This window comes from Equus caballus, chromosome 27, assembly GCF_041296265.1.
Source record: "Equus caballus isolate H_3958 breed thoroughbred chromosome 27, TB-T2T, whole genome shotgun sequence".
Classification (NCBI taxonomy): Eukaryota; Metazoa; Chordata; class Mammalia; order Perissodactyla; family Equidae; genus Equus; species Equus caballus.
Window position 1 is genome coordinate 44,974,381 of NC_091710.1, and position 13,934 is coordinate 44,988,314.

The 13,934-nt window shown below is 37.6% G+C and overlaps 1 protein-coding gene across 7 annotated transcripts in view; it reads right to left on the reverse strand.

Moving 5' to 3' along the window:
* Positions 1 to 13,934, reverse strand: part of TENM3 (teneurin transmembrane protein 3) — a 2,419,468-nt gene that overhangs the window by 425,536 nt on the left and 1,979,998 nt on the right. For all 7 annotated transcript variants that reach the window (XM_070253219.1, XM_070253221.1, XM_070253220.1 and 4 more), the window contains one exon: positions 553 to 859. In XM_070253219.1, coding sequence (XP_070109320.1) covers positions 553 to 784 — 232 coding nt within the window. In that variant the 5' untranslated portion in view covers positions 785 to 859. The remainder of the gene's footprint in view (positions 1 to 552; positions 860 to 13,934) is intronic.

Genomic DNA, 13,934 nt, shown 5'->3' on the forward strand with positions numbered 1-13,934 from the left:
GTTTTAAGGTATAAAGTTATTGTCCTAGATTGCCTACAAGAGAGAAAATGGAACCCTGTCATGGCAGGCTCTTGTATAAAGAGACAGACACAGACGGGCTGGAGAGATCATGAGATGATCCAGAATAAGAATTCTTACTTCCTTACGAGGGAAAGATGAATTTCCTCACCAACAGTTCCTGTTCTCCTTGCACCAGTTTTAACACTCGAAACAATGTGTCTGAGGACCTTCATGAGACTGCAAGGGAGCCCTAGGGCCCTGGGTTTCAAGTTTATGCCCAAACACTTGGCCATGTGCAGAATCACAAATCTCACTTATAAAACGTGGAGTTGTGGAACGATTCTCGACCTGTGTTGGTACCTGTGCCTGGGGTCAATATGCCTGTAGGTGGCTTTCTACTTCTAATCAAGAATATTATGTTATTATCTAATATCTCAAAAGCTGCATCAGAGGATAGGACATCAAACTAAGAATACAGTCATGTCACCTTGAGGGACACCTACAAGTTAATACCATTTGAGTACGCCTTGTTTTCCTAGAATGATGACCTACCTTGTCTGGTGTACTCATCTGCTTCTCTGTGAACCAAATCCTTTACTCTGTTTCCATAAAGCAGCCGTGAGGAGTCATGATCAAAAGCTTTCAAGGTTTCACTGGAACTGTACGACTTCTGCGTAGGTACCCTACACTCCTCATTGTCTGCTGAGGAATTGGTATACCGCCGTTCTTTTTCTCGTCTGCTCTTGGTCAGGGAGCAATAAGGCCTCCGTTCTTTCACATCCATACTTCATTCCTTCTGTGTGCACATCAGTCCTGGCTGTTACAAATTACGTTCAGGGATCAATTCTCATTGGCCTCTCTGTAAAGATAAAAGGGTTGCATGATGTCAGCATAACACTCATCTAAAAACTGACTACTCTGCATCCTTCTCAATCTGGAGAATGGTGGAAAGTAACAGTATTGCCTATCTAGAAGCTCGCTTTTAACAATAAATGAAAATTTGTGAAATCAATATAAAATATCCTCTATTACCAGGAGTTGAGGCACACTTTCTGCTAATTTTTCACATTAATACAAAAAAAAAAAAATTTAAGCTCAAGCTCAGATTTCACTACAGAAACCAGCTAAAAGTTGGTTTCAATGTTTGGGAAATTTTCCACAATGGGAAAGTTTTCTCTTGCAGCATTTTCTCCATTCACAAGTAAATTCCTTTTCTTTTCCTTACAAAAACCTATACTATTTTTATTTCTCTTTCAATTTGTTTTAAAAGAGCAGGAGCAAACTGAGAGCTTCTTAGGGAGGAAACTTTGTCAAAAGCACTGAACATTTTATTATTTTTTACAAAGACTTTTCCTTCAGAGGGCACGATTTTCATGTTTTAAGACCCTAAATGTCTTGAATTGTGGAAAAAGCTGGTCCTTCTCTCATACTCTCTCCTTAAAATGCATTTTCCTCTCTAGAAAATGAATTTAATCAGCACTTTCCTGATATTTAAGGCAATTCAAGTGGCTAATTTGATGGGGTAGTTTCTAGCAACTGCCAGTAGCAAGAATAAGTTAGAAGGAGCAAAGAGAATTGTGTTTCTTTGCTTAGCAACTCTCTTTTTCTTGAATTTGCTGAATTGACAGGGGTGAAGGAGGGCAGAAAAGGCTCTGCTACCTAAAATATGGGGCCTACTTGCCAGGAGCTGACTTGCATTTTAAATGGTCCCCTTCTGTCTTTTTTCTTTCTCATTTTGTTTTTCCTTTTAATCTGAAGGTCCCTGAAGACGTGTCTTCAGCCATCAGTGTTTTCCCCCACCCCACTCCTTCTTTCCTAAATTCATTTTTTGTTGGAGTGCTTCCATAATCAACTTGAGACAAACGATTCCCAGTGGCCCCAGGTCTTCTCTTCGGTTCCACATCCTCAGGGCTGTGACTTCTATTTAGATATTTTCTTCCGCATAGCGTCCCTCTCCCGAAGGGTCTCTCTCTCCCTCTCTTCATCCTTGGCTCTTGTTATACACATCACACTACTCTTTAATGTGCTTCCAACGTGGAGTCTTGTAGCCGATGCTGATTCTCCCATGGCGGCTCCGCTTACATCTATGCTGTCAACAAGTCCTGATTCTTTCTGAGCAATATTATTACTCTTATACCGCTCCTTTCTAACTATTGCCTTCCAGCCAGCTATAAGAATGGTGAGACTCTCCGAGCTGGATTGATCAGAGTTCAAAAGCCTGTGCTTGGAAACGTTTGGACTCTCCTACTGCTACCTCTTCAATCAAACTACTTCCTCCCCTACGCATTTTGCCAATAAAGGTTACCTCACATGGCGTTCCAAATCTCTCTGCTATGGAATTGAGCTGGGCTGTTAAAAGTAGTTACTAATATTTTAGTTTGGTTGCTGAAATGTATTTTGACTTCTTACCTTTTTCTTCTTTTCCGTGAATCATAAAAAAAAAAAAAAAAAAAGCTAGTATTTTTCATGACCCCTTCTAACTCATCACTCCATTATTCTCTTTACAAATTCTTCCAATAGCTCTTAATAGAAATTGGATTTCTCTTTCAGTTTAAGACAGTAAATAACTTCAAGGTATGGTGATGGAGACTATTTTTATACGACAGAGTTAAACAACACACCAGTTCACTCTTTTTATTCCAACAAACAAAAGTTACTTTAGATAAATATTCATTGAATGACTATGAAGTGTATTAGGCTCTCTTCTGTGCACTGAGGATACACCACTGAATAAAACAATGTTCCTGCCCTCATGGAGCAGACAGTTAGTGGAGGGAAAAAGTACATTCTTTCTAACAGAGTGAAGAAATATGTCTGAGTTCAAGGAAAATCTTGTTTCCAAAACAGTTTTGATCTCTTTGGAGGAAAGGCCATATAGACTCTCATAACTAAATGATCATCAAACAGCTTTTAATTGACCAGAAAAATATTATAATTTAAGAATTTTTAGTTGGGATTTGAAATCATTATGAAAGTTCCATTTCTTGCCCTAAGTTGACTCCTATTTTAGAATAAATGTTGCCATATATACACACATAAGCATTTTTATACTTTAAAAATGGACTGATTGAAGCCTAGGGAAATTGTTTTCTTCTCTGCAGCAGTCTTGCTTCAATTAGTTAGAACAGGCATTGGTCCACCAGCCAAATCTGACCCAACACCTGTTTTTGTATATAAAGTTTTACTGGAACACAGCACAAGCATTTATTTATGTACAGTCTTGGCTGTGTTCATGCTGCAAAGACAGAGTTGAATGGTTGCAACAAAGACCGTAGTGGGTGGAATTGTGTCTCCCAAAAGGATATGTTGAAATCCTAACCCGTAATACCTATGAATGTGACCTCATCTGGAAATATAGTCTTTGTAGAGGTAATTAAGTTAAGAGGAGGTCATACTGGATTAGGGCATGCTCTAAATCCAATGACCGGTGTCTTTGTAAGAGACAGGAAAGGGAGATTTATGGAGACACACAGACACAAAGGAAAGAAGGCTATGCGAGGACGCAGGCAGAGATTGGAATGATGTAGCGACAAACCAAGGAATGCCAAGGGTTGCTGGCATGGGACAGATTCTTCCCTAGAACTTCAGAGGGAGCATGGCCCTGCCAACACCTTGATTTCACACTTCTCACCTCTAGAACTGAAAGAATAAATTTCTGGTGTTTTAAGTCACCAAGTTTACGGTAATTTGTTGTTGCAGCCATAGGAACCTTACAGAGATCTTCTGGCCTGTAAAGTCTAAACTATTTGCTGTAGTAGTTTATCACAGTAATATGAACATACATCATCACTATTAAAGATGCATCCTTGTGGTGATGTTACCAATGTCTATAAGTCAGTACCAATTAAATGAGTAATAAAAAGATAACTTTAGGTATTCTTGAGCTTTATAGAACATCTCTAGCAGCAAATATCTGAGTTTTCTTTATTTGTGAAGCAATTCTAAAGTGCCACGATAAATCAAACTATAATATTCAAATATACTATCAAAGAAAAAGGCATTTTGATCTTAGAGAATCCACACACAAAAAAAGTCCTTTGCATGTGTCTTTCTATTTTTGTATATAGTTCAGACTCTTCACGGATTTACTCTTCACTGTAATGTTTGCAACTCCTGATAGGCTTCTGATCGAAGTCAATGAGTTCAATATGACTTCAAAAGGCGGTTTGCTGGGTTATCGCCTGCACTCAAGGCTGAAGATGAGAGGTTGAAAGATGCAGCTGCTTAATTCATACTAAATTCTGGAAGCACTTCCACGGTGACTGCACAGTGCTACACAAGGAAGAGGGTCACAGTGTGCAAAGGCAGCACACAGCACTTAAAGAGTTGACCAAAAACTTGATTGAACTGGCTACAGGAAATACATATCAATATCAAACTGATTTGTTAATTTTCATTAGCTCCTTAAAAAACAACTCAGTTACTAACTATAGCACTCCTTGGGAAAATCCAGCTGGTCTTAAAGCAAATTGCATTACTTAGTTATTTGTTTTTACTCAATATCTTGCAAAGTATTTGACTGAAGGAATGAATGGGCAGGCAGTCCTTGACTTTTGGACACTAGACTTAGGGTGATCGTAGCCTCTATTTCAGATATATTATTTAAACATGCTTTGAAACTTGACCGGAAAACTTAACAACATTATTATGTTGTTTCATAAAATGTTCCTAATTCCAAAGAAACATTTTTTAATCATATCTTTAGAATGTAATCTGATTTTAATTGGAGTTTGTATACCTTTAGAGCCCTTGATGCCAATAATTACAATTTATCAGGCCTATAAGAAACATCTCTAAAATAATCTGAACTTGTAAAGTTCCATGAGCTTATGTGTCTGTCTAGCAACCAAAATAAAAACAAATATCTGAACCCAAAGAATTAAATAACCTGTTGGTCAAACTCACTACTGCTTCCATTGTATTTATTTTCTGAAAGACTTACAAATTCCTGAGTGCTACCTTAAATATTTTCTGCCTAGACTGTCCTCTTATCTTTATAATAGTTTGGAAAAGCTCACCCAAAAGAATAAGCAGATTTCAGAGAAACATTAACTAACCCCAACATGTTTTTGATTATAGATCTAAATTAAGTTCTTTGTAGAAAATACCAAGAAATTTTTGCCTTTTGTTACTCACAATTCATATTTTCCCTAATAAGTTAGTATTTATGATTTATTACCACTTATGTTAATCAAACATTAAATACAACTTTGCACACCATAAGAACTTCAAAGTGTTTTCTTTATGAATAGCTAGATTAATGTCACTTGATCTCAAGAGGAAATCAATTGCTATTGTTCATTTTAAAGAAAATTTTGTTTCCTGAGGCAAATTTACAAATCAAAGAATCGAAATAATTAAGTACAAAAATAAAATCATATTATGGTGATTTTTCTTTGTAATGCTAAATTCAAGCATAACTGAAATTTGAGCTTAGAGTTTCAAACAGAAGACTGCAAATGAATTTAGCTATCGTGTTTAGGCACAAAGTTAAAACACAAAATTGTCTAAGGAAAGGTAGGGAAAGGGGAGTCTACTATGGGTAACAAAAGTGATGCTTGGTGAGAAGACACAGGTACAGTGAAAAACAAATATAGTGAACAATTAGTGGTTAAGAAGGTTAAAACAACGAAGGAAATAAAGAGAACATTTGATAGCAATAATTAATAAGAAGCCAACTTCTCCTTCCAGCCAAGATGGAGTAACAGGACCTGGGTTTATCCAACTCTCTAAAATAGCAACAACAACAAAATAGACAAAATACATGAAACAAGGTTTTCAAGACATTGCCATGAAGCAATGAAGGGTAGTTGAACGTAAGAAGTGGGAAACAACAAGCTGAGCCCTTGAATCTCCCTGCTCATTGCCTTGAGAGAGTTTCTAGGCTACAGCACAGGGAGGAGGAACCCAGGAAGACTCCTTAAGCTAAAGAGACAGAGCTGAAAGTCTGGTAGAACAGATGGTAAGAATTTGCAGGACAAATTGCTGCAGAGAAGGGAGCTGCATGGAGAAGGAACTCTGGAGGTCTACAGAGGGTCCTTCTTTTGTATGCAGCAGAGTACTGAGCAGTGCATATGTGTGAGGAAACTACTGGAGGCCAGAGAACGAATGATTTGAAAGGTTTATAGCAGGGTTTCTCAACTTCAGCACTACTGACATTTAAGATGGAAAAGTTCCCTTTTTTGGAGGCTATTGTACAGTAGGATGGTTAGCAGCATTCTTAGCCTCTATCCATTAGATACTAGTAGCAGCCCCAGTCATGACACTAAAAAATACCTTCAGATATTACCAAATGTCCACTGGGGGCAAAAATGCCCTTCTAAGGCACTACTGAATTACAGGGAACAGTATCCAGAGCTCATACAAGGCCAAGAATAGCGTATATTCCCACTAGCCAGACTGGAAAAACCTTATAATTTATTAGGCAATGTGCTTAGAAAGGTCTTGCCTCATTTGTAGGGAAATAATTAGCACTAGACTTTAGTTCTGGTCTCATGTAAAAAATCTTAAAACCAAGACCAGACAGGATCAAATCATTTCCAAGTAGCTTAATTGTCCCATAACAAAGCTCCAGAATATTATAGGAATACAAAAATACCTAGCACTCAACAAGGTAAAATTCACAATGTCTGTCATCTAATCAAAGATTACGTGGAATGCCAAGAAGCAGGAAAATAATGGGGAGAAAAATCAATCAGTTGAAACTGACTCAGAACTGACATAGGCATCAGAATTAATAAAGGACATGAAAATAGCTATTATAACTATACTCCATATGTCCAAAAAATTAAATGGAGACATGGAAGAGCTGAAAAGAAGACCCAAATCAAACTTCCAGAGGTGAAAACTACCATGTTTGAGATGAAAACTACACTGGATGGGATTAACAACAGGTTAGACATTGCAGAAGAAAAAGTTAAAGAACTTAAAGATATAGTAATAGAAACTATACAAAATGAACTACAGAGAAAGAGAATAAATAAATAAATACATCATGAGTGAGATGTGAGACGACTTCAAGAGGCCAATATAGATTTAACTGGAGTCCCTGAAGGAAACGACAGAGAAGAGTGAAGAGAAAAAATTTTGAAAAAATAATAACAGAAAAATTCTGAAATATGATAAACACTTTGAACCCACAGAGCCCAGAAGCTGAACAAACCCCAAGCACAGAAAATGTAATGAAATTTACACTAGGCATTTGATTATGATTAAAATTGTTCAAAGCCAATAATAGAGAATGTCTTAAAAGCAGACCCAGGAAAAAGGCACGTTACATCCAGAGTTTCTCACTGGAAATAATGTAAGCAAGAAGTCAGTAGCAAAACATCTTTAAAGTATTGAAAGAAAAAAATGTCACCCTAGAATTTCTATAGCCGGTGAAAATACCTCTCAAAAATGAAGGTGAAATAACTACCTTTTCAGACATATACAAGTTGATCACCAGTGGACCTCCATTACAAGAAATGTAATGGGAGAAGAAAATGACATCAGATAGAAAGACGGATCTACACAAAGGAAGGAACAGTGCTTAGAAGTGGTAGCTACATGGTTAAATATATATCTTTTTTTATTACCTAAATCTCTTTAAGAAATAGATGACTGTTTAAACAAAAATCATAACAATGTATTGTGGATTTTATAACGTGTGTAAGTAAAATGTATTGCAACAGTAGCATAAAGGAAGGGATGGGGAAACAGAAGTAAACTATAGTAAGGTTTTTATTCCATATGTGAAGTAGCATAATACTATCTCAAGGTAGACTGTTATACTAAAGCTGTATACTTTAAACCCTAAAGCAACCACTAAAATAACAAAACAAAGAGTTATAGTTAATAAGCCAACAAAAGAAATAACGGAATCACAAAAAATACTCAACTAATCCAAAGAAGGTAGGAAAAAAGGAACAAAGAACATATGGACAAGTCAAATACAAACAGCAAAATGATAGACATAAATCTAATTAGGACAATAATCACATTAAATGTAAACAGTCTAAACGCCCCACAAAATGCAGAGATTTTCAGATTGGATAAAAAAAATATATATGCTGCTTCCAAGAAACACACTTAAGTATAAAGACACAAATAGGTTAAAAGTAAATGGATGGAAAAAGAGAAACCTGATCGTATCAATAATCACATTAAAGATAAAAATAGGTGATGTACACACACCAGTTAAAAAGCAGAGGTTGTCAGACTGGATGAAAAAGCAAGGTGGAGCAGTTGCAGGTTCACTCAGCAGCAATTCAAAAGAAGGCAGCGGATCTACATGCATTGACATGGAATTGAGCACAAAGCACAGTGATTGTCAATTCCTTTATTCATTCACCATACATGTCAGGCATGGCGAGAGGCACTGGGAAAGGAGAAACGGACAAGACATAGTCTCTACCCTCTCTCAGTCTGAAAGGGGTGAAAGAGAGAGGTTAAATAATTAATCACACAAATAAATATACAATTAAAAATGTAACAAATGCTGCAAAACATTGCAAGTTGCTAAGAGAGAGACTAGGAGGTGGGGTCTAATTGAGAGTGGGAGCCAAAAGAAGACCTCTCTTAAATGACATTTAGGTTGAGACCCACAGGATAAATAGAATTTAGCTTGGTCACAAGTATGTGTGTCACAGGGAAAGGGCTGACAGTAGAACAGTTCAGGCTGAGAGAAGAATGCGTTCGGACAGTCACTTGGAAGCAGGGAAGAGCTTGATGGACAAATGCCAGTAGGGCGGGGCAATGAGTGAGGAGAGATGAGGCCAGAGGGAACTCAAGGGTCAGAAGCCGAGCTTCATAGGACAGGCTAAGCAGGTTCATTCAGATTCCACCAATAATGGATGACCATTCGAGAGTCTTAAATAGGGCGTTGACATGATCCTTCAGATTGACAGCTTGGGAAGATCGTCCTGGCTGAAGTGTGGAGATCTGGAGCAGAAATAGGAAAACTTGGCAGATTTTTGCAGAAGTCCAGGCAAGAGAATGACAACCTGGACTAGGGAGGATGAAATGGCAGTAGAGATTTAGAGAAGCGGATGGATATGAGAGAGACAGGTGGCATCAGCAAGGCTTGTGATGGGCTGAAATGAGAATGAGGAACTGAGAGCGACTACCAGGTTGCCGGCTTGAGCAGACGGGCGAACAGGGCCATCTACTGAGACAGAGGGAATAGAAGGCCAGCCCTCAGCACTGTTTAACGCACACTCCCAATTCTTGCTTTTCTTTCACTTAAAACATGTATTAAGCGGTAATATTTAAAGAAACTAGAAAATACAGGGAAGTGCCAAAAACAATCATTAAACTTATTGCCCTCAATATTTTAGTGTTCACCTTTTCAGATTTTTTCTATGTGTGTGTGTGTGTATGAATATATGTACATCATACATATATTTAATATAGATGATCTTGTAACCCGTTTTTACTTAACATATTGTGAACATTTTCACGTGAGTAAAGATATATTTATGTCTTTAATTAAAAAATAATAAATAGGAAGCTTACTATTTTTAAACTCAAAACTGTTCTTCACGCTTTAGCAAAGATAGCAAATATGCAAACAGATAATGAAACAAACAGGAGCAATACTAAAATAGCTCCTGCATAAGTGTGAATACTGGAAAATTTTTAATTGAAAAATATATAGAACAGTGCCTTAGGCTATAAGGGAAGTGGCTTAAATCTGATCAAATCATTAAAAATTCTTTCAAAATTCTTTCTATGTGGAAGGAAACAGAAGCTGGAAATGATCAAAAAAGAAAAAAGTACGGATAATGAGACTAAATTACCCAAGAATGTAATGTGGGAATATATTCTATGATTTAAAACCAAATAAAGCAATTCCCTTGCAGAGTTTGAAATTAAAAGCGATTCTGTTTTTCCTGATAAATATTACAAACAATAGCAATATAATATAACGGTAATATATATTAACATAGTTATATAGTCTGTGATTGCAAGGGCATGAGTAACTGGAGGGAGAAGGCCATATTCTCCATACTTTATGTAGATGGGAAAAGGCGCTTTAGCATCCAACACAGCTGAGCCAAAGGCAGCTTTCCTACCCTGCAGACCTTTAGGGTAAAGTGTAAATAATATCTCTCAATTTGTCTGCTTGCCCAGATCAACCAATATCCATCATATCTAGTTAACCATTTTTATGATGGTTTAAACCAGAACCCTGAGCACAGAGGCCGCCACTTTATTCACCTGTGCTTCAGCATGAGCCAGGTCTTTGACGATTTAGGCAGTAATACTATCTGGTTCAGAGGGAAAATCAAGGAAACAGCTATGTATCATATAGACGGTACTGCGTTATACAAATGGCCTCAAATATACACTAGGTAAAAAACAACCAAATAGACCACAATCACTCCACGTATTGTTCTGAGTGAACTGGCTCATGGACTGTCAGTGAACAAGCAAGCCATAGTCAAATACACAATAATAAAAATAATCTCCAGGTGTTAAATACTTTTACATGCTAGGTATTTTACACATGGCATTTCTATTTCTAACAACAGCTCATCAAGTTTGTGCGACTTACCAGTTTTACAAATGAGGAAATGTGAGAAATTAATAAAAATATTTAAGTCAGACAACCAGTGAGTGGCTAGGCTGGGGATTACACTCCCATTTGGTGCTCTTCCATTTACTTCTTTGAAAAGTTGCCCAATCATAAGACCTGTGCAGCATCAACTCCAAATTCAAACCTTTAGTCATAACAAGAGAAAAATAAGCAAGTCTTCTAGATGGGTTAAAAAACAACTACAGCTCGCTATATCATAAAAGTGACTCAAAGGTGGGTATTACAGACCTGGTGACACTTGGGAATGCTGTATGCAACTGGAGGAGCTTCTTAAATGAACACTTAATATTATTTCCCTAAGTGCTAGGCATATTCCTTTCTTTAAGAGTGGACATAAAAGCTCCTTGATGAATTATTAATTTAAATCTTGAGTATTTATTGAGTGCTTAAAATATGCCAGGTACTTTACATATATGACCTCGCTTAATCCTCATGGCAACCTTGCTAGGTGAGAATTATAAAGCTCATTTTCACCTGCGAGAACTGAGGCCCAGAGAGATTAACTGGCTTGTCCAAGGACACAGAGTCAGGAAGTAGCCAAGCGGAATTTGAACACATTTCATTTTAATTCCAAATCTGTACTCTTAACCACTAGACTATAGTTCTAAACCTTAGGACAAAAAGGGGATACAAGCAATAAAAAAAACCAAACAAATAAGGAAAAAGTTAAAAACAGAGCGAGAGAGGGAAATGACAGTAGACTTTGATAAACTGTGTCAGGATGTCAAGAGATCCAGTACTAAAAAAGTCAACAAAGGTTGTCATATTGAAAATACCATGATAATTAAATTTGCAGAGATCACAGTACTGGGGAGGCAGAAAGTAATGCCGAGTGAAATTCAAGCAAGGAGTAAGAAAGGTGGAAAACTCAAGACCAAGTTAAAAAGATAAAATACATTGGAAACATTTTCAAGCTTCTTCTTTAGGGAAAAGACAATTTAGGAAGAACTAAATGATACCTCATTGTGATATTATGTTTCAGAAGAGGACACAGTTACAATTCCCTTTGCTTGTCTCCTATCCCATGTGGTTTAGTTACCAAAGGAGAGAGGCTCTTTTCCATCCTGGCCATCATGGTCATACACATTTTTTTTGTATGCCCCATATTTCCCTGAATAGACGCTCCTCTCCCATGTTGATTTCCCAGGGTTCGGCTGGAGAAGACCCCAATCCTGGGGTTGAGGAACTGTCTGCACAGAATCTCAGTCACTGGTTCAGGAATGGACACATGACCTAACTCAGTAAAGTCAGCTTCAGGACATGTGATAAAACTATTGGGAATGCACCTACTCAAAACCAGTGAATTTGGAGTTGCTAATTTGGGAAGATGAAGACAAGACGTGGAGCTTGTTTACATTTTTGCCACTGTAGGGGAGGAAGATATTTCCTCTACCGGCTCTGGGTTCTTCTGGCCAGAGAATGAATTAAATTCACATAACATAGAATAACAGGAGAAAATTAAACAAAGCTTTATAACATGTATACATGGGAGAGTCTCAGGCAACCTGAGCAACTTGCCAAAATGGCCGAAGCCACCAGCTTAAATATCATCATCAGGTAAAGACAAAGGAGGATGTTGGGGATGGGGGGAGTTAGTTACAGGAGGTTACAAGTACAAGTACAACAAGAGTAAGATTATTATGCAGATTTAAGTCCTTGCCTTCTGCACTGATTAAGAGTTTCTAGAGATACGGTCATCCCCCCTTCTTCCTGGTACAGAGAGGGAGACACCTTTACAGATGGAGATTTCTCTTACAAATGTAAATGTCTTTTAACAAAGGGTAAGTAAATTCTACTTTTCAGTTTCTTTCCTGTCTGCAGTTTTTAAAAGTAACTAGCCCAAAATAAACCTCATGCCAGAGACATATCTTGGGGTGGCCAATTCCAGTCCCCCACACCACCATGTGGAAAAAGCCTGCCTATCATTGATGTCTACATAGAAGAAAGACCTTAGAGAGAAAGAAATATGGCTTTGAATCAACAAATTCTTATCTTGATTTTTCAACCAAAAAAACCTACACTAATACAGCTAGGGTGGAAATATAGGACAGGTTTTGATCTCGTAGATCTATGTCAAAAGTCTAGCTCCACTATTTACAATTTATGTGACTTATAACCTTGGATGGGCTAAGATTTGGTTTCCTGTATCTCATTCTCTAAAATGCATGTGACAATATCTTTCCTATGAAGATAGTATGAAGATTAAATGAGATATAGTTTTAAAAGCATTTAGCACAACAATCGGCACATAACATAACATCTACTTGATAAGGGCCAGTTATTATAATTAAATTCAAAAACATTGTCCAGTGTCCAACAACAGTGTCATGTCATTAAGCTTATCTGAGGATGCTGGGATGGGAAATACGTATGAAAGTCCAGTCCAATAAGGACTGAGAGCAAGGGGTTTTACATCTGTCGTGAAATTGGCATTTTGCTAAAATGTTTGAATGGAATTTGGGTTTTGAATTTTTACGAGCATATTCAGAAATACTAGGTTATCAAATGAAAAAAATAGCCCCCAGACCAATAATTTCAAAGTGATTTCATCTATAATGTTATCCAAATATTTATGTCTTGGTGGTAGAAAGCAGGAGGCAAACACGAAGGACTTTCAAGAGAAGTGATGAAATTGATTAAGAGTCTCTAGACTGAAGGACCTACGTGGGGTTTATTTTAGTAACAACTAGGTGGAGACCTGATAACTACCCACAAGTATGTGGAGAATAAAGGATAAGTGCAGTTATCCATGCCTCCCTAACCCACAGGCAAAATTACTGTAATAAATATATCCTCTGTCTACTGTCCATCAGATAGTTTTCATCTCAGTCTGAAAAGCACCAAACCAGCCAAATGGCACCTCTTCACAGACCCCTGGAGAGCAGGAAATTCTGGTTCAGTGCTGGAGGTGAGGGTCTCGCTCAACACGGCACCTCCCTGTGGAGTGAGGAGGGAGATGTGGACAGGGACAGTCCCACACCTCACTTCCTCCTTGAAGTGGTGAAGCTCTAAGGGGATATTGGACAATCCCAGAGTTGCCTTAGGGTTTCAAAATGCGTTGGAGTTCAATCCCAGCGTTTGATTTGCTCAAGGAACTATGGAAACCCTCTTAGTTTGCTGTGGATACAATAGGGGCTGGGTCAGGTCTGGACTCAGTTCCTATGGGTACAGGAAAAAGCGCCAATGTTTTCATAGCCGGTATGGCGTGCAGTCACTGCACTTTAGAGGATTCAATTCTCTTTAATATTTTTCTTCTTTGGTGTTTATTGTTTGTTTTAAAATGAATTTTAGTGCAACACTATCAGGACAGATAAATATGCTTGACTTATAGGCTCAAATAGTAATATAATGTTTT